Here is a 24174-nt window from a genome sequence, read left to right as displayed (position 1 = left end):
CCACATACCACATGTTCCTTCCTTCAGAAAGAGTTAATTGTTCTCCAGTAATCAGGTCACTGAGATAAAGAAGCCCACCCAACAACTTTAGGTCTTCACAGCCTGAGAAAACATTGCCTGGAGAGCCAGCATCCCTGGGTAATGAAGAAAACCCAAGTTCACCTCATTGGGAAAAGACAAATGGTTCAGAAATTTTCCATCAGGAAGATCTAGAACTCTGGAATTTTTATAGCTTAAAAGGTTTCATCTTGATGTTTGTTTTGCAAACAGTAAAGGTTGCTACACAAAGCATTTGTTTTCCAAAAACCTAAAGATATTTATTGAACAATTATGAGACTATTGGAAGTTTTTCATTATTAGATACTACAAAATGTGGTGAGTTTTATAAAGGTATAGGCAAAGTTATCTACAGGCTTCAACTACAGACAGCAGATAAAGAAAAGTTTCACTAATATTCTAAGGAAGCAAGTAATGACAGAAGATGTACTACAATATACAATCAAATACTTCTTAGTTAAAAACAGTATCAGTACAAAGTTTGCTCTTTTCACTTCTATTGTTTTAGTTTAGTCTTGTTAGGAGCAGGTGGGCACCTCTTGTAGAGAAGAAGTATCTCCAACAGTCTAAGTAGACCTGAAATAAATAAACTGTATTTCAGCAAGTGGCATTTGGAGTCAAACATTCAATATTCCATAAAAGCAGAAATGAGCAGAAAGACCACTTTCATTTTTATCAAGATGCCTGTATCAAGATAATTCTTTAGTGATTAAAAAGCTGATCTTGCCAACTTTTCTCTACATAATACAGCACCATCTCAGTATCACACAGAAATGCTAAGTGGTCCCCATTAATATGCAAAAAGATCCCTATGAAACAAGTATTAGTTTCCTGTCCTAAGTAATTTATTTTTAGAATAAACCAGGGATGACTCACACTCCTGTAACATTAAAATATCCACATCATTCTCAGTGCCCCAAGGTTGGCATAAGCAACTTGTAAATGTCAGAAAAGCATATAAACCTTGTTAATGTTTTCAGAAATTCATTTAAAGATAGAAACAGGTCCAAAAAGATGCCTGTCTAAATGCATTGCAATTACGTTACAATTATTTTCCAAATACACAGATCTGCTCTGTCTTTTCTCAGCTCATTACTGACTCAAACAATTTGCCCTTCTGGGATCAATTGTTTGCTAATAAATAATTGTTTACAGTCACAAAATGATATTAAGGAGTATTCTTATTAGTTTTCCTTCTACAGCCTAATAAGATTCAAAACTAGCTGATTCCCAAGAGTGTAACCTTAACCTTGCTGGATTTAACAACCCAGGAAATGATGAACCATCTGTTTCAGAAAATAATGGAGGGCCAAGAGGAAATATTGTTTAATTGTAGATTAACCTCCTCCTACAGCAGAATGAAGCAGCTACAGAATTAGCAACCATAACTAGAAGTGAACCAAAATAACTGAAAGCAGCTCTTACTATCACAAGACAAACAGCACAAAGTATTCCTCCACCACAATTTGTTTTTAAACCCTCCCAAATGTATGCAACAACCTGATCTTAAAAATAAATCAATTTTCACTATCTTTGAATTTTTTTTTTCCTTGAGGGAGCCTCAGAAATAAATAAAATAATTCTGGTTTTATTTTTTCCATGAGCATCAACATTATTTGCAAACAAACCCTTACAAGAGAGAGGTGATGCATTTATTTCCCTGTAACTTCCACCTTGCAACTTCCACAGCAATAAAATGGCTGCTCAGAGGCAATGTACAAGTCACTGAAGGGAGAGAGGGGAAGGTCTTGAGGTTTTAAACTCAAGAACTTTGACGATTTCTGTGTGTCTATTTACATAGATACTTAGACACTAAATAATGGAGACAGACAGATAAAGTGTAAGACAGTTTGTGTGCTAGAAGGAAAAAAAAAAACCCACAAAAACACAGCAATGATAAACCACATGAATTTAAAAATAAAAACTGCTCCTGTGCTAACATCATGAAGAGCAGCTCAATTCTGCACAGTGACAGCAATTTTTCTATGTAACATTCATGCCAAAGCAAGCTCAACAGAAATCTTTTACCTGCATCAATCAGTTTCCCCCATTTTGACAGCAACAACGATAGAAAAGTGTCTTATCAGAGGGCTGCAGCAAACTCCAACACAGGGGCACTGAGAAAGCTTTTCCTTGATTTTACAGAACCTTCCTGGAACAGTCTCTAGACTCACTCGTGGCTGTGACAGCTGGGTGCACAGCCAGACTGTAAAGATTTCATTAATTCTAAGTTTTAAATACCCAAACACAGCAACATTGACTCAAATTATTCTTGACTTCTTCACTTAATTCCTGAAGCTATGAGCTAGCAATAACTCCACAGCTTCATATAATAGCACCTATTCAGAAAAGGATAAGAGTTTGACATTCTTCTCCTGCTAAACAACTGGGCACAATTTTATCCATCAGGCGTCTATCAACCTACGGATATTGAAAGCTTGGGTGAAGAAGATAAAATCAAACCCAACCCCACTGTCAAGCTGCACTATCTCCTGACATCAATAATGCTATTCATGAATTTAGGAAAATTAATAAACCTTGGGATGAATGCTGAGAAAGGCTCAAATACAGGTGAAGCATACTCACTTAGGTTTTGTTTCTGCATCTGTCACTTGGCGAATATAGATACCATCTTCAGGATGTTCAATGTCATCCATTTCATACATATAGGAAGAAGCTATAGCCAGGGTGGTTCCATCATTGCTGAAGGCAAGGGATGCAATGCTGGTGGGATACCGATGGAATTGACACAGCCTCTTCTTATTAAAGGGATCCCAAATGTTTACAAATCCATCAGAACCTCCTGAAAAATAAATATTGAATAAATGGTTGCTAAGTTAGAATTGAGCTGCCTGGTAAGATACAGCAGAGAACAAAAATAAGGGAAAGAACAAACTACCTGGAATTACTTTGTGAAATTACCTGGAATTACTGTGTGAAAACACAGGGTTAAAACTTGCTTAATTAACAATGAGAAATCCCCAAAATCCCTGCTAAAGCAATTAACTACATCAAATAATTTTAAGACCCTATTCATAGCAAGAAATATAATTTAAATGCTTAATAAATAAGGGCATATAAAGTAAAAATTGACCTGTTTAAATCAGAACTAAAGGAACTGATGCAAGTGATACAAAAAAAAACCAAAAAACAATTGAGTCCCTACCTGTAGCAAACGTGTTGTGGACATTATGGAAAGAAATAGCATTAACTGGATAAATCTGCTCAATGTTATTTTCCTTCAAACGGTGACATTTGAAGGCATATTTCTTCTTCTGGATTTCTGGACTTGGATCCAAATATTCCACTGCAACACGACCTTCAATAGAACTTAAAACATAACCCTGCCAAAAAAAAAAAAAAAAATTGAAATGCACATTTGAGAAGGTGCCAACTGTAGATAACAATATGATTCATTTTATACCCCTCTAAAATCAAATAAATGAAATGCAGTCTGGAACAGGGTGCAACCAAAACTTGTTTGTTACCACTGATCCATGGCATAAAATCTGCTTCTAAGAAAGAAGTAATGCAGAAAAATAAAAAACAGTTTTAAGGTAACAGTGAGGCTTTTAATTACCTCTGCAGGTCCAAAGAGAAGTTGATTTGGGAAATAGTGTTATGAGTTAAGAACCACTTTTATTTGCCCACCTGTTCCCCAGAGCCTAAATATCTCTAATATTGGAGATCCTCATGGTTTAGTTTCAGAATTGCATTACATTATTTCAGAGCTTTCTACTAGCAACTAAACATTCAAGCTCAAACAGGATTTTTCAGTGAAACTTGATTGTAAGTGGTGTCCACTTATTCAGTTAATTGAAGCCCTGATTTACAGCAAGCTGAGATGCTTTTATTATAAACTTCTGAGTTAAGCCTGTAACAGACCTTTTCAGAAATAGGGTTGTAATGATATCTAGCTATAGTAAGGCTCTTTAAAATTCATAATGCAACACAATCTGTAAGATCAGCTTGTTTTGCTATAACTAGAATGACAATGGACAGAGAGCACTCATGGCAGTTCAAGAAGCAGTAACTGGGTCTCCCAATAGGTCCTTTGGAGCATGACAGGCACAGAGTTAAGGAAAAAAAAAAAACAAAAAAAAAAGATAAAGGACATTCTAATAGTTTTAATCCAGCCCCTGTTTACAGCCTGAAGAACCTAGGGATACAATTCATCAAGGCTGCTGAGCAAACACCAATTCTGTCTTCATCTCTTCCACTGCAACTTAGGGGGCATTTTCTTTATTGTTGCTTTGTGTGTCTTGAAATAGGTTATTTTTTAAATGGAGATAAAACTGAAAAGAAAAAAAAAAACAAACTAAAACTTAATATGCTGTGAAGTCAGTGGCAAACATTCCTGACTATACTGCTATAGTTAGCTTGGAGTCCTAACCCCAATTTCAGTTTCTCCTCGCAGAGTTTGATTACAAAACTTTGAAGACCAGAAACATTTTTAAATGTGAAAAAGATGCAGGCAACTTGAAAAATAAACCACTGTGTTTTTTCCTAAGGAGTATTCAGCAGAAATATAATTCCTGACATGATTCTCATACCTGTTTATTTGGGAATGCTCTGATACAGCGGGTCTGGTACTTCAGACTGGATTCTCTTCGCTGCTGAACATAACCCATGTTCCTCAAATCCCACACCAGCACCCTCCGACCTGCTGTCCCCACAATCAGTCTATCTCCAGAGACAGAAAGTGTGTAGACCTTTAAAAAAAAAAAAATTACAATATTTATCTTTTATCAGCCTGGATATCCATTGTTCTCTGTACAAAAACTGTCAGCAATATAGAGAGGCAAAACAGGTGAAGCCTACAAGGAAGTCTGTAGCTACAAACCATCTCTTTGCTTTAATTTATAACTCAAATTTGAGACAAAAAAAAAGTAGTGTGCAGCTGGTTAGTGAGAAGACACTGAGGGAGCATTTCAAAAGCTCAGCCATAATTCTGTAACCTAGGACAGATTAGAAATCAAGCCAAATAGAGCACCATACTAAACAGAACTAATTTAGGGAAAAAAAAACCTTAAAACTTTAAATTAAAAACTTTAATATGTATATACACTTGTGCAATTCTAATTATCAAGCACACAGATCTCTGTGATACTCAAATAATCTTCTTTAAATGAGATCTCTTCCCTTTGCTGGAATTACCTATGTTTATATTCCATACTTGTACAGAACTAATCCAAAAGGCAAGGCAGTATTACTCACATTCTCCTCAAAGATTATTTCAAGCATTAAATTTATTGGGCATTTTAAGTAAAGAGAAAAACAGATACAAAATGAGAGAGAAAAAGGGCATGGATACTGGAATTCATCTTTGCTTGGCATGCAGAGCTTGCACTCCCCCCTATCAACTCATGATCCTGCAGCTTAGCCCTACAATACTATGTCATGCATTTATTTTTTGCCTTCTGGTAATCTTTTGTTTTTCTTTTTGAATACTTCAAATTGAGCTTCATATTAATAAAGGGAAATAAATGGCAAAAAAAAAATCACTAAAAAGCAAATAGTGCTTTATATCCTTTAATAAAATGAAGTGAAACCAAAGGAAGCAATATTCTTTGCATCATTAAAAAAGACCACAACTTGGGATTTCTACTTTAAAAATTGGCTCAGAGATTCCCATTTTTGTTTATGAAATTTCTCATTATAATCAGCATATAAATTGTTCTGTTTCAATCTATAACTTGGGAGGTGGGTAACCTGGAAACACATTAAGACAAAGTTCAGTCAAAAAATTCTGTGCTAAAAATGAATTACAAGCTGTTGATAAACCAACAAGATGGAACCCTGCTACCTCCAGCTGTCCTGTCACCCAGCTGCAAGAATGAGCTTTTTCAAAAGTGATCTAATTGAGCTAAATACATAGGAAGAGGTATTGTATATACTTTGGATCAAGAACCAAAAGGGTAAGAGATCTGGTACCCAGCCAGAAGGATTCAATTTACTCTTGGCATGTGCTTGTGCAACCCCACTCAAGCCCCTGGTTTCCCCTTCCTGGTTCTCTGATAAAGCCCAATAAAGCTATTTGGTTCTGCTGAGCCTGCACTGAAACATCAGACAAAACAACCTTGCATTTGCTAAAAACATTTTCCAGAAATGTTAATTTCTAATAAAAAAATAAAAAAAAAGAAGCAGATGTGTGTGTGTTTACGCTTGGGATCTGACCATCCCAATTGCTAAACGCCACTTCTGCATAAAAACACCAAGAAAGCTTTGAGCCAGCAGTAGTGACATCCCTGAACAAGGCAGGTTTTCAAACCTCCCTTTGCTATTGATGTAAAAATCAATCCATAAAGTATTAATAAACATTATATAAAATGTGTTTGTATACATGCATGGAAACAAAAGCATACAGAACATTAAGTATCTTAAATCTTCTTTACAAACAGATGTCACACCTGTACAGTAAGTATTCTTTCTACACCACACAATCATAAATCAAAAGAAACCATTGTCATGCAGTTGAGTAGGTGTACACATTTATCAAAGGCAGTATTAAAAAAATGACATAATGAACCTTGCTGAACCAATAAGCAGCTTGATTCACTGTGGCTGTCCATTATGGGATATTCTGTCAGCAATTTATCACAGATCTTTACATGCTACATACGACTATAAATCAAAACTAGAAATAATGCAATTACTTTGATTCTGAACAAAGGTATGTCCAGAAGTAGATTCAGCCATGTTGCAGCAAAAGTAATGGTTATTTAGATGCAGTAGGGCTCATAATGATGGCTCCTAATTATGACTTGACAATATGACAGAGCCAAATTAAATTTAGAAAGGGTATAGCCAAAAAAATATTCACAGGTAGAATTATCCAGCAACACAGCTGGTGCTTAGGAGTCTACAGAAAAAAAAATTCCTTTTCTGTAATTCTTTCAATGGCATTACTGTAAGCAGTATAAAAATTAACACACTATAAAATTATTAGAACAACATTTTGACATTATATTTTACCTTCTTTCTCCTGGTCTCTCACTAGCACAGAGGATTTTAGTATTAAAGGGTGAGAATTTACTAGGCATTAGGACAAGAGTTGTACAATACAAGCAGTTTCTGTGTCTTTTAATACAAGTGGAAAAATAAAACAACAAAATACTGTTCCAGGGAACAAAATTAGCCTCCTACTCTGTCTCTAGCCACATTTCAAAACCATCAGCCCTTATAACTGCCAGGGTCTGATCTATCTGAAGTCTTCACATTTAAGGAAATGTCTCCATTTGTGTATATCACAATTAAGCCAAGGATTATTAATGACTGCATCCATTTCACACACTGCTTTTGTCAGGCTTTCCTTCCTCCAGCTGGTTTTATCTTGTAAGAATTTGGTCCATCACAAGTGCTAAGAATTTGGTTATGCTCTCCTATTTAAGCTCAAATCCTTAGTCTAAAATCAGAATATATACTGAATAGCAGTATTTTAAAATGCAACATTTTGACACTTTAACCACTAAATGTAACTTTTCAAATTTAATTCAGTTCATGACATCCTGTACAGTGATGTTTAACCAGTCAGGGGATGCATTATTCAACATACCCTCTGGAATGCAGCACCCAGAACCTACCTTTTCAGGTTGAGAGAAGGTTCCTGCATTACAAGGAGTTCTGGGATCCCACAGTTTAACTGTTTGATCCCAACTTCCAGTCACCATGACATTCACTTCTGGACAATACTCAACACACCTGATAGGAGCATCATGGGCACCAACAAGGTTTTCTGTAAGAAAATATAACTGTAACTTTATAGGCACTACAAACAATCAAAATGCTTTGAATAAAAAGGACATAACTGCAGTACAAACATTCTATTTTCTGACATTCCCAGGGGTGTACTGATAAGCTAGGTGCTCCTTTAAGGATAGCTCAGTCTTCAGAAATCTAACTTTTGTTCTGATCATGATTCAGAGAGAAGGAATGTTAAATTTAAACTAATGTCCACATGTCTCCCCTATGGGCACAAGAGAAACCTTCAGAGGGATAAAGAGTGTTCAGCAGCAAATGGTGTCACTGCCTGAGACAGACACTGATACAGGAAGTTACTTCAACTTGTGTATATTAACATTATGACCCCAAAAAATAAATTATTACATACTTATACAAATATTAATTTAAGCACTTATAGGAAGTCACCTGTAAAATTATTTGACCTTTCCTATATTATTACTGTGCATACAAGTTCTCTGAACCCTGGGTACTGGCTGGGTTTGGTGTCTCAGGTTGAGATTCTCCTTCTCTCTAGCACAAGTACATGCAACAAAACAAACTAGAGCTGGATCTTGCTCCAATGAAGCACTCAAACTGTGCTCATTTTCAAGCAATGTTAGAAAAAAAACGTAGTGTAAGGCCATGATGTTCAACAAAACAAAAAGCTTGATATATGTTCTGCTATACACAGGGAAGATCATCCTAAAATGCCTAACCCACAAATTATTGAGCAACACCCAGTTTTAGTACAGCTTAGTTAATTCCCCCTGATGGAGCCAATGGCAGAGCAGGATTATCAGCCAAAATCTAATTTAAGGTGTCCTACAGCAAGCACCTACCAAGCCTTCTGGCAAAGTGCCAACCCTTTCCATGGTTTTAGGTGGTGCTGAACACTCTGCTAAATAAAGGTAGGTATGACATGAACCTTAAATCATCAGTGTGACAAGTATATAGGCATTTTTTTTCTTTTCGTTCCATTTTCACCTTAAGTAAATAAAAAGGAAATACAGGTGTAAAATACATCAATATTCATCACTGGGAAAGTTGAATGTCTGTTGTCCATCCTGTTAAAGTGTTCTACAGCACAATCTTTAATGACAGAGTCAGGAACATTGCCTCCTTCTGTGCCTTCTCTGTGAGAAAGAGACTCACAGCATAGCAAACTGCTGAGCACCAAGACTGACAACATATAAGAACAGAGGCTACTCCTTAAAGCAAATATTCCCTCTCTAAAAAACTTGAAATATGTCCTGCACATGTAAGAATATAAATCTGAAGCTTAGGCCAGCTGAATCCACTGAAAGAATTCAACCTGCTTACCTTGGTCTGTGTTTAGATCATGCATTTTCAGTTGTTGATCTAACCCTCCACTCCAGGCATGGGTAGGATCCTACAAAGCAAAAAAAATTCATCTTCAGGCAAGTGTTAAATTGCCCTGGTGCTACAGATTTCATCTCTTAAGCTTGTAACAAAGGATTTGCTTCCAAAAGTTTGGAAAGATAGGAATTAAGACACAAGATACAAACAGGCAGATGATGGAAGCTTTGCAAAATGTTTCAGTAAAGCACTCTGAGCTAAAATATTTTTTTTTCATTTCACAGTAGAACTAAAAAGAAACAAAAGCATTTACAGACTACATAAACAACTCATTTTTCTGTAACAGCAAAGCACAAAACTTCTTTATGAGAGACCACCAAACTAAGCTAGTTCCACCTAATTGAAATGTATCCCTTCTAGAACTAATTTGGAAACTAGAAACTACTTGAGAACTGATATGTTGATCCACAGCACAGCATCAGTTATGTGTCAGAATGTTCAGTGAAAAAGGCAAAAGAAAATTAAGCATTTAAACTGATCCTTAAAACATTCAGTAACATATCAAGTCTCTGCAGAACACACCAGAATACAAAACAAAAAAGAAACAAAAACAAAAAACAAACAAAAAAAATCAAAAATAAATTTAAAATAAAAAGGCAAAACAAGAAAGTGCAACAATAAACTTAAACCCTATGTCAAATCCAGTGCATTAAAAATACAGAAGTATCCAGTACACGGCCTGCTTGGAACAACACTGTTTCCAAACAACCCAGCATGAGAAGGTTAAAAAATAAATAAAAACAGGAATTTTTTGAGAAAAATTATTTCTGGCAATATAATACCAGTATGACTAAGAAACACAATACACAGTTTACTACAGCATCCCAGAAACAGCACCAACCAGCTGAAATGACTTTTGCTACTACATCTAACAGAAATAAGTTACTATAATAGTACCTATAGTAACTTTCATATGTATATATAGAGAGTAATTTTGTAGTAATTTACTACTTATTTAGAACCAGAATGATGTTCATTAAAAGAATAATTGTCAGAAGCAAGTTTTTGTTTTGTTTTGAAGATAGATTGCAGGTAGGATTTCTCTGTCCCTGTATTTCAGGGACTGACAACTTCTCAAGCACCTCGGCCACTCTGTCTACAAAATAACAATTAAAAAAATAAGACAAAAACATTTCATGCACTTACATAAAAAGCACAGTCCAGGACAGCCCCTGAATGTTGATATTTGAGTCTCATGGTGTTGGCAGGGACATCATAGAGCCGGACTGTTGTGTCCCAGGATGAAACAAGCAGAAACTGAGATGTATTTGGACTAAACTTTACTGATGAAATCCCATCATCTGGAGTTTGATTGAGTTTGAACTCGTTTGATCCTGTCATCTGTAGGAAAGACAGAAATACAAAGTTTTAGCAATAACAAGACCTAAGGCTGCCAAAAAGTTTGCTGACTGATCCATTTTAAAGGTAACCCAGAGCAGACCTGCAAAGTTTGAGTGCTTTTACACAGAGGGAGTTGAGACCACACAGATATCTGACAAACTCTGACATTCCAGATGCTGATCACTGCTCAAGACTCAATAAATTCCATTCCCCCATGCAAGGCTTTTGAATCTGAATATTAAATATAGAATAAACAGTATAAAAAGTTTATTGTTATTATCAACTGTAAGCTCAGCTCTTGTTACTTAGGAATGTGTATTTCCCCCCTACTCTACTGTATATGTAGCTATATTTTTAAAGTGATTTATGATTGACTGTGAACATCAAATGACTTTAAAAACCACAAGCAGGCAGAAAGGAATTTACTCTGAAAATAACAAAAAGTGCTGATTTGTTCCTGTTTTTTACCATAGACTTCTAAGAGCTGCAGCTGGATCATCTTTTAAATAGTTTCAGGTTCTCTGCAACTTTCCAATCCTTAGGCTTCCACTGCTGCTATCAAAGTATTTTCAATTAAACAGTCTTAAGGTTATTTTTTCCTCTGAAGAGTAAAGGAAGGCAGGTAAGAAAAGGAAATCACACTTTGTGGGATACTGAAATGTAGAGGGAACAGAAAAATGTGATGTGACAGGAAAAATAATATCAATTCATTGACAGATTAATGACTCTGAAAAGTAACTGTAGCACTGGCTCCATGGGACCAGGTAGTTCTATAAAAACATTGAGAGCAGAGGCTACAAATAGCAAATTTCAGCTGAGAAAACAACACAGACTTTATAAACACTCTGAAAATAAACAAACACTTCATCACAGGCACACCAACAAAACTGCTAAAATATTTGTAAGGGTTCAGAAAGCCCCAGCAACACGTTTGCCTGATGCTAAGAGGGCAAAGTAAATGAGCTTGGATTTTTTATCACTCTTAAATTCACCTGTACAAACCCAGAGGAAAGATGAGACCTCTTGATACCTCTTGAATAAATCAAGAGCAAACAAGCAGATGAACTCAGGCAAGGTGCAAAATCAGTGCCCAATTATTGCAGTTCAGCACTTGGCAGTACTGCACAACTTGATGATTGTTCAGTTAATGTCAGCACTACAAACATTCCCACACTGGAAAAAATGAGAGCTTTGCCAGGTGCTCTGTAAAACATCCTTCCCAAAAACCCACTGTGCAAACACCCAGTGCTACTCCTGCTACTCAGAGGTAAATTAAAAAAAAAAAAATCTCTTAAGAATAGGAAATAGGAATTTTTTCCTTAACCTCTTTTTTTTCAGCTCTGCTTTAGGAATAGCTGAACAAGAGACAGATAAAAAAATTGCCACACATTTCTATTTGAGCACCACAGAGAATTCAAGACCACATTCATCATCCTTTAGAGTGAAATTTCTCAGTGAGAAGTTCAAATGGATGGACAAAGCCTAAAGGAATTCAGAACAACTACAGTAATTAGATTGGGTGTGCTAATTGCCTGCTTATGGCTGAAAAATCAAACAACGAGCAGGAGGGTCCGAGGTGGAGCTACAACTACTCCCAGCCCAAAAGCAATCCACAAGCAGCAAAGTTACTTTAAAGACACCTGGAAGTACATCCCGAGGCTATTTTTAAGCCAGAAGAAATATACAACAGAATCTAGAAATATCCTGTCTTTCAAACGCGTTAAGGGGGAGGAAAGAAAAGGGGAAAATCACAAAAGAAAGCTCTGCATGCTTTCACAAATGCAACAGCACACAACCGGGATTGCCAACGAGCAGAATGGGTCACGACGACCTCAAACAACAAAGTCCTGGTAAAATCCTCAAGTTACAGACCAGGTGACTCGTAAAAAAAAAAAATATATAGGGAAGACACTTGCTGCTGAAACTGAGGTTCTGGCTCCACTACAGGGTGCACCTTCACAATGTCAGCATTCCTCAAAGCTGGGTTTTACTGAGCTAACAAGACACCGGTACTTTTACAGCTCCTTTTTAACACGGCACACCCCATCATTTAGCTAGACAGGAAGTGTTTCTCGAATAAAGCAGCTCAACCAAAAAAAAAAACAACAAAAAAAAACCCGGTTAGAACCACCGGTCGTTGTTTTTAAGAGGCTATTACAGTACCGTTTTCATGGTGCCCGAGTTTCTCTCGCTGCTCCACGTAAAGCCAAGGAGAAACTTCTTTCTGCTGCAGCTGCGGAGCTCCGGGAGCACAGAGGCGTCAGAGAGACGGTGGCCTTGGCAGTCAGGTCCCGGAGAAGCACGTCAGGATGTCAGAGATGCTGCCGGCTGCGGCGGGAAGGGAACAGAGTGAGAGAGGCCCGAAGGCAGCGGCTGAGAGGCTCCGGGAGGGAAACGGAGCCGGGGAGCCCTCTGAGGGCGGCGGGAAAGGCCGCGGCTGACGGGAGGCGGCAGCCAGGCCCAGGAGACCGCTCCGCCTCAGCGATGCCCCGGTGGGTAAGGCCCAGACACCCCCGACACCCCGCACAGCCCCACCCCGAAGGTCCCGGTCCCGTTCCTGGTCCCGGTCCGGCCTCACCTCAGCGTTCAGGCCCGCGCGCCCCGGGCCTGCCGTTAACCGCCGCCGTTGCACTCCCGCATGCGCGCTCCCGCTCTGCCTCGCCATTGGCCCGTTCGAAAGGGCGGAACGGCGCGTCACGCCGTACCACGCGCCCCCGGCGTGGAGCCGCGGGGCATGCTGGGACTTGTAGTCCGCCAGGCCCCGAGAGGCTGCCGGGGAGAGGCCAAGCGCGACCCTCCCGTTAACATCACCGGGGGTCCCGAGAAGGGGAGGCTTGGGGAGGCTCCGGGAGAGCCGCACAGGAATCCACCAGTGGCGCTGCGTGGACACAACCCCGCCTCGGGGTGCCGAGGGCCGCGGTGGGGGTGGTCGCCGTCCGGTTCTCCCCGTCGGAGGCAGTGGTAGACACGGACCCAGGAGGGTCCCGGTTCCGGTCCTAGCGCTGGACCGGTGCCGCCGGGTGGTAGAGTTACTGCAGGGCTGTCATAATGTTAACGGGCAAACCCACAACACCGATTATTACCCCTAAAAAACGAATCCGAATGACGACCGGCGCCGGGGGCACCGGGGACCGGTGTTCACTTTGACGTCGGGGGCTGAGCAAGCCCAGACCTGACGGTACCGCCGGGTAGGGGCAGAACCGAGCGGGAAACCGAAGTCCGCGGCTTCAAACACCGGTGGCCAGAGCCCTCCCGTTCCCTGGCATCGAAAATCGCCTGATTTACCCCTTGGAACCTTTGATTTCTGTCTCTATCCGTTCCCCCCGTGCAAGCACCCGCCCCGTTATTGCTGCAGTACCCCTCACACTCAGTACCGAACCGGTACCCGCCGTTTAAATCCCCACTTTTTGGGGGGGATTTATTTTGGTTTAACGACCGAACCCGTCCCCGGTGAGGAGGCAGACGGGGGGGGTTCTCCGGGGAGGGGATAGGAGCCGGCAAGAGCCGGGGTCCGTCCCCGGGAGCTGCCCGGAGCCCGCTGCCTCTCTCCGCGGTTTTTAGCAAAAATATTCCTCAAACCAGAATAACGCTCCCTGCTCCCCAAACCGCTTCCAAGCGTTGCAGAAAGGCCTTTCCTCTTCCAGCCAGGGACAGGGGACCGAGGACCCGTTGGGTCATGGGCAGGGGGACGGGCAGGCCCGCCTGATATTCCCTGCGGGAAAAGAAATAAGGAGCAGAAGGGTAGAAAACAAACAAACAAACATTTTTATAAACTCTTGGCGTTACAGCTCGTTCTCGCTCTCCCATGCATCGGTTCTTCCCACAGCAGCGGGTCCCGTCGTGCCCGACCCGGCTGCGGGAAACCCTCCCGGGTCCCCGGGATACCCCCTGGGGGGCAAACACCCGCCCGGTGGGAACACGCCCGGTTTCGCCCGGTGGGAACACGCGATCGAGATGGCAAATTTACAAACGAGGCTTAAAAGTTTTTATTTTTTTTTTCTTTCTTTAAAAATATTTACAGATCTGAAATAACGCTTTTTTTTTTTTTTTTCAAGTGGCAGGATAGCAGGAGGGGGGGGAGAGGGGGGGGCTGCCCACGACCCCTCCCCGGCCTCTCCATTTTTAATTCCCTCCCATCAGTTTCGTTCTCCTGTCCCCGCCGTGGGGGCATCCCGAGACCCTGCACGGAGCCCCCCGGTCCCGGCCCCGACGGGGCGGCCGCGGGGAGTGGAGGGGATGTGGGCGGCTCAATAGTCGATCTTGTTGTAGAGGTTGTAGAGCGGTAAGGCCGAGAGATTGCTGCCGGGGTAGTAGAGAGGGGCGGGGAAGGCGATGGACCGGGGGACCGGCACTCGGAGGAGAGAATTGTCTCTGAACACCAGCGGCATCCCCACCAGAGTCTGCGCCGAGGCGTGAGCCATGTTGGCCGCCTCCAGCTCGGCCGAAAGCTGCCGTTTCCATTTGTTCCTGCGGTTCTGGAACCAGGTTTTCACCTGGGTCTCGGTCAGCTGCAGGCTGGAAGCCAGGCAGGCCCGCTCCGAGCTGCTCAGGTACCGCTTCATGTCGAAGGTGGATTCCAGCTGATAGACCTGGCTGCGGCTGAACACCGTGCGGGTTTTCTTTTTGGCGGTTCCGGCCTGCCGGTCCCCGCCGTCGCGCTGCCGGTCCCCGCAAGAGGGTGAGGAGGGTCCCAGGGGTTTCTCCTTCTCCTCTTTACAGTCCTGCTGGGGGGGCGAGAGGAAAGCCCCCCCCCTCTCCCCGCTGCCCGCCGCATCCGCTCCGCTCCCCTTGGCGCTGCCTGAAACAAAACGAGAGAACGGGGGTCGGTACCGGTACCCCCGACGTTCGAGACACTCCCCACACACACACAGAGATCCTGGGGCAAGTCACCGGGGCTAGCACTCGCCACCTCCGCTCCCGGAAGGAGACACTATGGACACCGGGGGGTGTCATCGCCTTCTGGGCTACCCCTGAGCCTCCATCACATGGAGGAAGGGAAGGAGGAAGGGATGGATGGATGGATGGATGGATGGATGGATGGATGGACGGACGGACAGGTGGCTGTGCACACCTTAGTGAAAGCAGTTGAGTACCAAGGTACTGGTTCTTCCCTATCCAGTATGAGCAGGCAGATTTTACTTTTAAAGCATTGCATTTCACAGACCGTTTAGTCAAAATTAATGCTAAAAAAACCCACCACAAAACCCAAAACCCAAACAACAACATACACCCAAAAAAATGACAAATCTTTTCTCTCCCTTTGACCGAGTGCCTTAAATAAACGGAATCTAAGAAAACGATCATAGTTATCCATCGCACCTCATCTCTCCAGGGAAATCAGCCCCGGGTGGGAAGGAGGGAGAAAAAAAAAAAAAAAAGGGATTTTTTTTGTTTGTTTGTTTGTTTGTTTTTAATAGTTCCTTCCTCCCCCCTTCAGCCAGAGACGGCGCAAATACGCTCTGCCCCGAAAGCAGAGAGGGTGACCTATACCTTCCCCTTCCCCCACCCCCATCGCGGCTCCTCCGCGGGCCCCGTCCGCCCCGTCCCATCCCGGTACTCACCGAGACAGGTGAAGCTGAGGGGCTGGTGTTTGTGGCACGGCTCAGCGGGGCCCTGCCCCTCGGAGCAGAAGCAGCCGCGATGTTTCCAGTTCTCCTCCGGTTCCTCGTCTTCTGAGGAAAGGGAGAGGGTCCGGGGGCGGGGGGGCCAGGAGGCCGCCCTGCCGCCCGTTTCCCGCGGAGTTTCGGTGCTGCCGCTGCCCAGGATGGACTGGATGGTGAAACTGGAGATGGGAACAGCCGCCGGACAGCACTTGCTGGGATCTTCTTTGCTGCTCATCCTGGGTTCATAAGAAAGCAGAGGAGGGAAGCTCACGCTTTAGAGGCGTTCGGGGGACCGAGGTGTAGGGGAGCACGGAGGGGGGGACGTGGGGGGAAGGTTTGGGGGTGAGAGCCGGCGGGGGGCTTGGTTTTTTGGGGGGGGTGTTTTCGGCGTGCCTCTGCCGGCTCTCCCCGCGCCTGCCCAGGCGGACTGCATGCTCCTTCCCCCGCGTCCCTATTGATCTGCGGGCGGCGGGCGGCGGGGCTTCATTTGCATGGAGGTGGCCTCCGCCTCGCCAATCACGGCGGCTGCGGAGACGGAAAGTTTGGAAACCCGCGGGGTCCGAGGTGGGGAAGGGGGGGCCGGCACGGTTGGCAGGTAGATGGGTCCGGGGAGAGCCCCGAGAGGTCTTCCCCGGCGGGTTCAGAGGCTTCTCTGACGCCCCCCCCCCCCCTCCCTTCCCCCGTTCTCTCCCGGGGGAGGGATGCTGAGCGCCCGCCGTGCCTCTGCGCCCTTCACCTCGAGTGGGACGTGGGCTGAATGTCTTATGCCTGATGAGGGGGGTGGGATAAACATTTTGTGAATATCCGGGGATCTTCATCCTTCTTGGTCATAAGGGGGGTGGGGGGGAATAATAATAATAATAATAATAATCATAATAAATAAATAAACAAGCAAACAAACAAACTGTTACGGTGTGATGGTTGCTCGGCAAAAACTCCTTCAATAAACAGCAACCGGTCACAAATATTTCACGAAATGCCTCCTGCCTTTTCTGCAGAGGGTCTGGAAGCCGGGGGGGGAGAAAGGAAGGAGGGGAAATCCTGCGTTGCCAAATAAACTTTGTCAGGAGTCAGGGGGTCTTCCCCTCGGGGGCTCTCCCCCCTTCCCCGCGGCTCCCTGCGCTCCCAGGAAAGTGGGGGACCTTTAGTGAGGTCCTTGCCCTCATTTCCACATTTTCTGGGGCCTGCAACCCCCTTTCTCCCCTAACTCTGTCCGAGGCCGAGCTCCGACGGCTTCCTGGAGCAGGTGTGAATATCACCAGCCCGGTCACCGCAATCTTGGGTCTCCAGAGGATTCATTTCTCCTCTGCCAAATGGCTGCGTCCACTCCCTCGTCCGTCCTTCTGTCCCCAGGGCCACCCGTGTCCGTGGGCTGCCCCCGGACCCACGAGCCACAACTGGGAATATCGTTGATTAATGAAGATGGGGCAAATATTTTGGCTGGTTGGGGTAGTGCCCCCACACACACACACACACAACACTCGTGGGTCAGGGGGCAACAGCTCCGGGAAAAAAACACCGGAGAGAAGAGAAAAGCAGAGAGAAGCATTCCTGCTACTCCAGCTCGGAAATCCCGGTGGGTTTGATCGCGTTCGTGTCGCGATAGCCTTGGCCTTGACAAGGAGTCCGGCACCGGAGTTTTAACCCCGGATGGCCCGTGCCGCGGAGGGTCCCCCGGTTCCGGCTGTTGATTCTTCCCCTCGCTGTTTTCGTTCCCCCTCTCCCAAACCTGCCTTCCCTTCCAAAAAATAAAATAAATTTAAACAAAAAAAATCAAATCGGGGAAAGCAAAGAATGAGATGGAAATATACAAATCAATAGAGACAAATGTCAAGACGTTTTAAAATGACATTTTCATTAACTCCGAGTCACCATATTATGTCTGGTATATTGAATAAAGTACTTATAATATAATTAGGTATAGCGAGATGACGACTGTTACCCAGACCAGCGGCATAATCTTTAACTACTTAACTACTTGATAGACTCATTAATGGACTAATTGATTAGGAAAAGTGTTCCAGCTCCTCCTCTCCCTGTGAGGGGCAGGTGCTGTCCTGTTTTACCACATTAACCTTTTCAGTGCTTTTCAACAGGGTCGCGACACATTACAAATGGTCAGCTTTAATCATGATGTCAGCTCATTAACCCGGAAAGACCCCGCACTGAAATACAATTTAAGAAATCGTCCTTCATCCCTCTCTGCCGCACCGGCTGGTCCCGCACCCAGACCCCAGCACCCTCCCGCCAGGGGAGAAGAAGGGGGGAGCGGGGCAAGAGGGCTCCAAGCCAAAAACACTCGAGCCCGACCTGGGGAGGGTCCCCCGGGGGGGACTTTCAGTGCTTGGCTCCTTCGTGAGGACGGGGACGGAGTGAGAGTGCCCCAGAAGCAACCCCGCAGCACCCCGACGTGACACCCGTGGGGCACCGCTGGCCTCCGGCTGCCCCCCACCCAGCCCTCCTTTCCTTCAAAGCCCACCGGTAGCTCAGGGTGCCCCAGGAGGGGTCCTCCCTTCCCCACGAAGGGGGTCTTGCCCTTGAGAGCCACCCAGGGGAGAGCGGCCGGCCCGAGAGGATGCTCCAGGGATGGACAGGGATGCACGAAGGCTGTGGGCAGGCGTGAGCCCCTGAGAAAAAGATCGTTTTCCTTGAAATGAGCTTTTTAGGCGAAACTTGGGAAACGGCAGCATCGTTCGAGAGGAAGAGAAGCGGAGGTAACCCCTCCGGGATGCTGCCCGTCGCTGGCGGGAGAAGAAGACCCTGCCCCGGTGCCTCTCCTGCGGGGAGGGGGGAAGCAATCCAGCCAAGTGCTCATTACCATCTGTTTAAATATTCATCAAGACAGGGGATAGCGACCACGTTAAAGGTTTTGCGCCAGGGCAGCCGGCGGCTGCCGCCCCCCCCCACTCCCCTCCTCCCTCCGCCCCCAACCCGTCCCGTCGGGGCACAGATGATCAAACGCCGCGGCCAAGATAAACTTTGAAAGACAGAGCGAACGCTTAAAGTTTAGATCTCCAGATTATTACAATGCTCGATATTAAAGTGGCCCTGAGCAAGCTTTCACAGGGAGCCTGATAAAAATTGATCTCCGCTGCTTTTGCAGTACTCGGAAAATAGGCTTGTTGAGCGGCCGTAATATCGGGAGAAGGTTCCCTCTGAAATGACAGATGAAGTCATAAACAAGTTTGATCTTGGAATCAAGCTTCGATAAATATTAAACACAGTCCCCTTTACACGTGTGGATTATGATATATGGCGCGTCCAAACTTTAAAATAAGGAAATACCAGAGAAAATGATCTCAATAAATTTTCTAAGTATAAACGTTGATTATGTTTCGATTTTCATTCAAGAGCCTCTGCTGCTCGTTTTTTGGTGCAAATGACATCTCGCAATAGGCTTTTGGGGAAAAGGGCTCCCTATTTGAAAAAGAGAGCCCTAGAGGTGTACAATTTATGTAATCTGTGGCTGGAAAATGAATCGTGTAATTTATTGGAAAACAGAAAGTCATGAAGATTGGATCAGCATAGCCTATCCAAGGCCCCCTATCCATCAAGTTCCAATTAACAACCTAACCAGAGAGCTTTAATGTGTTTCCAATCTAGTGGCCTGATAGACTCATCAATTCCTCTGGGAGAAATTAAGAAAATCGACCGCCCCTTGGCGTTGTAGTGTCATTCCTTTCTGCAACTATATGTCAAATTAAAAACACAATTAAAATTTAAACTGTTTCAATCAGAGGGTGCCCTGCAACCTATGTTTCACTTAATAGAACTTTGATGAAAATCTGATGGTTCCACTCCATCATGAAGGCGAATAGAGCTGAGGAGAGCAAGAGATTCTTTATATTTATTTAAAATATCGGAGCTCAGGAGACCCAAGACCAGGTGACCAAACCTGAGGGAAGCTGAGGTTTTATTCCCGCCGAGCTACCGCTTCCCACGCCCGCTGGAGAGCCCGGGGCCACACGCGTGTCCCCGCGGGGGGACGGGCGTCCCACGGCCCCTAGGAGCGGGGACAGGGAGTTTTAAGTCGGGGATACCGCGATGAGCCGGAAGGATTGGCTGATCTGGGCTGTAAAATATGCACGATCAGCTCCAGAGAGTCACGAAGGCCCAGGCACCGATCCCGCTCCCCGCATCCCCCCTCACCCCAGAGGATGCGGGATGGGAGGGGGCTGCCTGGGGAAAGGCTGCAGGATCTCCCCCTTCTTCGACTTGATATTGATGGAAACAGGTTTAGCCCTCTCCGTTGGGCGACTTTTCAGGCTTCACCGGAGGATGCGGTCACGGGGAGGAGGTTTTAGACGCACTCAGCCCCGGCATCCGCTCAGGGTGCGGAGCGGAGGCTCAGCCGAGAGCTCCCCGCACACCGGGACACGCACCGAGCCCCTTCCTTTCCCCTCATCCTTTTTTTTTTTTTTTTTTGGGGGGGGGGGGGCGGGATGGGGGTGCTACATTATTGAGGTGATTCCGACCCCTCAGCCTGCGCTTTCGGATGGGAGCCGGTCCCTCCGCCCGGTTCCCAACGAGATGAGAGCGGCGGGAGAATAATTTGGATGAGCGAGAACAAACCAAGGTCATCAACACCGTCGAAAGAGCTCAGGAACAATAGATTCATTTGAAACAATATTTTACAGACGTTTCGCGATCAATATGAACTGAAGCATTATGCTGTACCAATCTGTTAATGCTCTTAATGGTCTTCTCATTCCGTTAGCACCACTATACCAAGTCGATAGAGTAAAGTGATTATTACAGAGACACTTGCAGCATATTTGGAAAAAAGAAAAAAAATAATAATAAAAAAATCACCACCAATACCCCTCCCACGTATTTCCACCACTGTTTTAAAGCGGGATTATTCCCCCGCAGCGGTGACCGGAGCTCTGTGTCCTCACCCTGTGTCCCCACCTCCGCAGCCTGTCCTGCACGTCGCAGCCCCTGCCAGCAGAATAAAACCTTTCCTACCAACCTGCACCAGAAAAATTGCCATTTTCCGTGTGCAGGGGAAAAAAAAATAATATTAGAAATTACCAACCTCCTAAACTGGCTCGCCGGGAGCGTTCGGTTGCTGGGGGGCGGGGAGAGGGGCGAAAGGTGCACCCCGATCCCTACTTCATCCCTCCGGGAGGCAAAACTCTTTCTGAAACCCCAAAACTAGTGGCCGGGAAGTTTATATCTTGCCCCCACCCCACCCCCCGCACTGTTTGCTGTACACAGCAAGCTCCTATTTACTACCAAATAAAAGAAATACATGTGTGTTTCGACCACAAACAGGCAAGCTAGTTCGGTTCAGCCAAGCTCAAAACACTGGCCGAGAAGAACCCTGTTATCTCTTGAGTTGCAAACAAAGGCAGAGATTTGTCGAGCGGGGTTGTAGCAGTAAACACAAGTGGCCGTAGAGTTGTGAACAGAATGAAGCAACTTTCTGCCAAACAGTTTTTGTCTCTGTAAAAATAGTTTTTAATTTTTTTTATTTTTTTTTTTACCCCCATCACTCAAGAGATCGTTTTCACTTCATCGGAGCGCAGCAGTCGATGCCGGCTCTCCAGAAACTTTGGGCAGGGTTGGGGTTGTGGAGGGGGGGGTGCGTTAGGGGTACCTTGTCCCGCTCCTCACCGGCGTTCCCCGCCCGGGAGCGGCTCAGCGAAGCCGGGAGAGCCGGGTCCACCCCAGAGCCCCGGCTCGGTGGGCACCCACGGCCAAATGTCACCTTCTCCCTCGAAGGGAGAGATTAAACCTCTCACATCCCCCCCCTCCTTCTTCTTTTTCTTCTTCTTTCTTCTTCTTTTTCTTCTGCTTTTTCTTCTTTTTCATTCTCTCTTTCTTTTTCTCTTTCTCTTTCCTTTTCTTACTATTCTTTCTTTCTTTCTTTCTTCTTCTTCTTTTCCTTCTTCTTTTTCTTCTTTTCCCCCTTTTTCACAGAAAATTTAGGGGTAGGATAGAGTTTGGGGAGACTTTTTGGAGGCTTGAGAAATGCTTGAGGGGCAGATCCGGCTGGCTCTGGATGAGAAGAGAAAGGAGCATCCCGGAGAAGGGGGAAAAGCTGCAGGAGGGGCACGGGAAGGGGGGCAACGAATGAGGTTCACACTCCCCCAGCCCACTGCCCAACTTCACTGCTCGGTTTCTCAGCCTGTTGTCTGCTGTCGATTCCGCAGAGTCCAAGGGCAGCAAGGAGCAGGAAACCTGGGCTCTGGTTTCCCTTTATTAATTTTTTTCTCCCTTAATTATTTTTCTTCATCAAAAAAACAAAATAAAAAAGGACATCCTACTTCATCCCCATCACATCCCACCAACACCAGCCCTGACGGGCAGGATGCTCAAGTGCCTTCTCTCCGCGCTGGGCCTGGCTGTATCCGCACCCGCGGAAGGGTCGCGCAGGCGAGGGGCGACCGCTGGGGAAGGGTCGGATCTGCCTGGAATAGTTTTCAGAGCCCTGACTACAAATAAATGTAGTTTTTTCTTTCTTTATTATTATTATTATTATTATTTTTATTTTCTCTTCGCCGTTTGATAACATCGTGCTAACGCGCTGTAAAATGGAAAGACCTATTTGCTATTACAACAATATTTTTAATGAGCTACAAGCGACTTGTCCCAAAGTTAGTACCGCAAACAGAAAAGGCATCACTCTGTTTGTAGGCAACACAGCGAGCAGCGTATTTTGACTCCGAAACTCTGTTTATTTTTCGTTTACGACCCATTGCCAGGGTTTTTATCCCAAACGAAAAGAAAACGCAGGATTATCTTTTCGCAACGCTGAGTTTTATTTTTATTTCTTTGGCCCCAAATCTTGCCCTCGGCGCTATAAACACCTCGATTCGGGCCAATCTGCGGGAAGCGGGGAACGATCCTATCTCGGAATAAACCCCGCTGGCTGCAGGGCCAAGAGCGGCGGCTCCGGCCGGGGGCGGAGGGCACAGCCCGGTGGGAGGGGGAGGTCAGGGGGTGCACCTTGGGGTGCCTTGGGTCTGCGGCAGCCTCCCGGAGAAGTGGGGAGAATGGAACATCCGACACCCCCCCCCCAAGCCCCCTCGAGGGGCGAAGCAGCCGGCGGGGGGTAGAGGAAGGGGTGGCCCGAAGTTCAGGAGAAGCCCCCGGGGAAGAGGCCCACGGGGAGGAAGGGACCCCACACCCCGTCTCGCCCAGCATAGAGAGGGTCCCTTGGGACCCCTCACTCGGGGTTACCCACCCACGATGCCTCCGGAGCTGGGAAAAGCCACCCCGTCCATCCGCTCCCCACCGGGGACCCCCGGGGGGAGATGGCTCAGTGCCCGCGACCCCCGAGACCTGGCCGAGCAGCAGCAGCATTCCTGGGCACAGCTTAGTTTATTTGTGGTTTTTTTGTTTTGTTTTGTTTGATTTTTTTTCTTTTTTCTTTTTTTTTTTCCTCCGAAGCCAGACTTGAAAAAAAAATGATAAGGAATGGGTTTTATTGATTCATTTTTTTTCCACCACAACAATAATCTTATAACAATATAGGCTGTTTTAAAAATAGGACCGATTCCTAAACAGAAAGCGAGAGGGCAGAGAGTACAACCGAAAAGGGAGGGAAATAACTAAAATAAAATAACCAACCCAAACCCTTGGGAAGACGGAAAACAATTGTCAGACAACAGGTGAGCAGACATTAAGACAGAGAGAGACTAAAGGTGTCCACTCCTCGCTTGATTTCTGCCTATTAAAATCCACATACTCGATGGACTTTAGAAGAAAACTGTACATCATCTCAAATAAATTAAAATTACCCTAAAGTTGATTGTCCTTCACTTAAAGCGCCCAGCTCACCGAATCTCCTTTATTTATTCGCATGAGCCGAGCTGATGCTTATTCCCATGCCCTGCTCCTCTCTTCTCACTTCCCTTCGCTTTTAATTCTTCTTTCTTTTTTTTTTTTTTAATTTTATTTTTACAACATGAACGAACGCAATTATACAATGCAAAAAACCCTTTCCTCACCATTCAAATAAAAGCAGTGCTTTAAGAATCGTCGTACAATATTGCACAGTTCAAAAGTACAATAATAATAATAATAATAATAATAATAATAATAATTATAAGTATTACAAAAGAAA

The 24174-nt window shown here is 44.9% G+C and overlaps 2 protein-coding genes across 3 annotated transcripts; both read right to left on the bottom strand.

Annotated features, from left to right (window-relative positions):
- Nucleotides 1-291: 291 nt before the first annotated feature.
- Nucleotides 292-13159, bottom strand: BUB3 (BUB3 mitotic checkpoint protein). Of its 2 annotated transcripts, XM_030453064.1 has the most exons (9): nucleotides 13076-13159; nucleotides 12661-12825; nucleotides 10303-10497; nucleotides 9100-9169; nucleotides 7641-7792; nucleotides 4611-4769; nucleotides 3224-3401; nucleotides 2644-2860; nucleotides 292-633 (listed from the first exon to the last, which is right to left on the bottom strand). In XM_030453064.1, the coding sequence occupies exons 2-9, from the start codon at nucleotides 12667-12669 to the stop codon at nucleotides 624-626; spliced, it is 990 nt and encodes a 329-aa protein (XP_030308924.1). In that variant the 5' UTR covers nucleotides 12670-12825; nucleotides 13076-13159; the 3' UTR covers nucleotides 292-623. The 2 variants fall into 2 exon arrangements, with proteins under 2 accessions (XP_030308924.1, XP_030308925.1); XM_030453065.1 differs by lacking the exon at nucleotides 292-633 and having other exon boundaries at nucleotides 2640-2860; nucleotides 13076-13150.
- A 1585-nt stretch (nucleotides 13160-14744) lies between these two features.
- Nucleotides 14745-16335, bottom strand: HMX2 (H6 family homeobox 2). Its single transcript, XM_030453535.1, has 2 exons — nucleotides 16059-16335; nucleotides 14745-15295 (listed from the first exon to the last, which is right to left on the bottom strand). Exons 1-2 carry the CDS (start codon nucleotides 16333-16335, stop codon nucleotides 14745-14747), a joined length of 828 nt encoding a protein of 275 aa, XP_030309395.1.
- Nucleotides 16336-24174: the final 7839 nt, after the last annotated feature.

Source organism: Calypte anna, chromosome 6 (assembly GCF_003957555.1).
Source record: "Calypte anna isolate BGI_N300 chromosome 6, bCalAnn1_v1.p, whole genome shotgun sequence".
Taxonomy (NCBI): Eukaryota; Metazoa; Chordata; class Aves; order Apodiformes; family Trochilidae; genus Calypte; species Calypte anna.
This window is presented reverse-complemented; position numbering and strand designations above follow the sequence as displayed.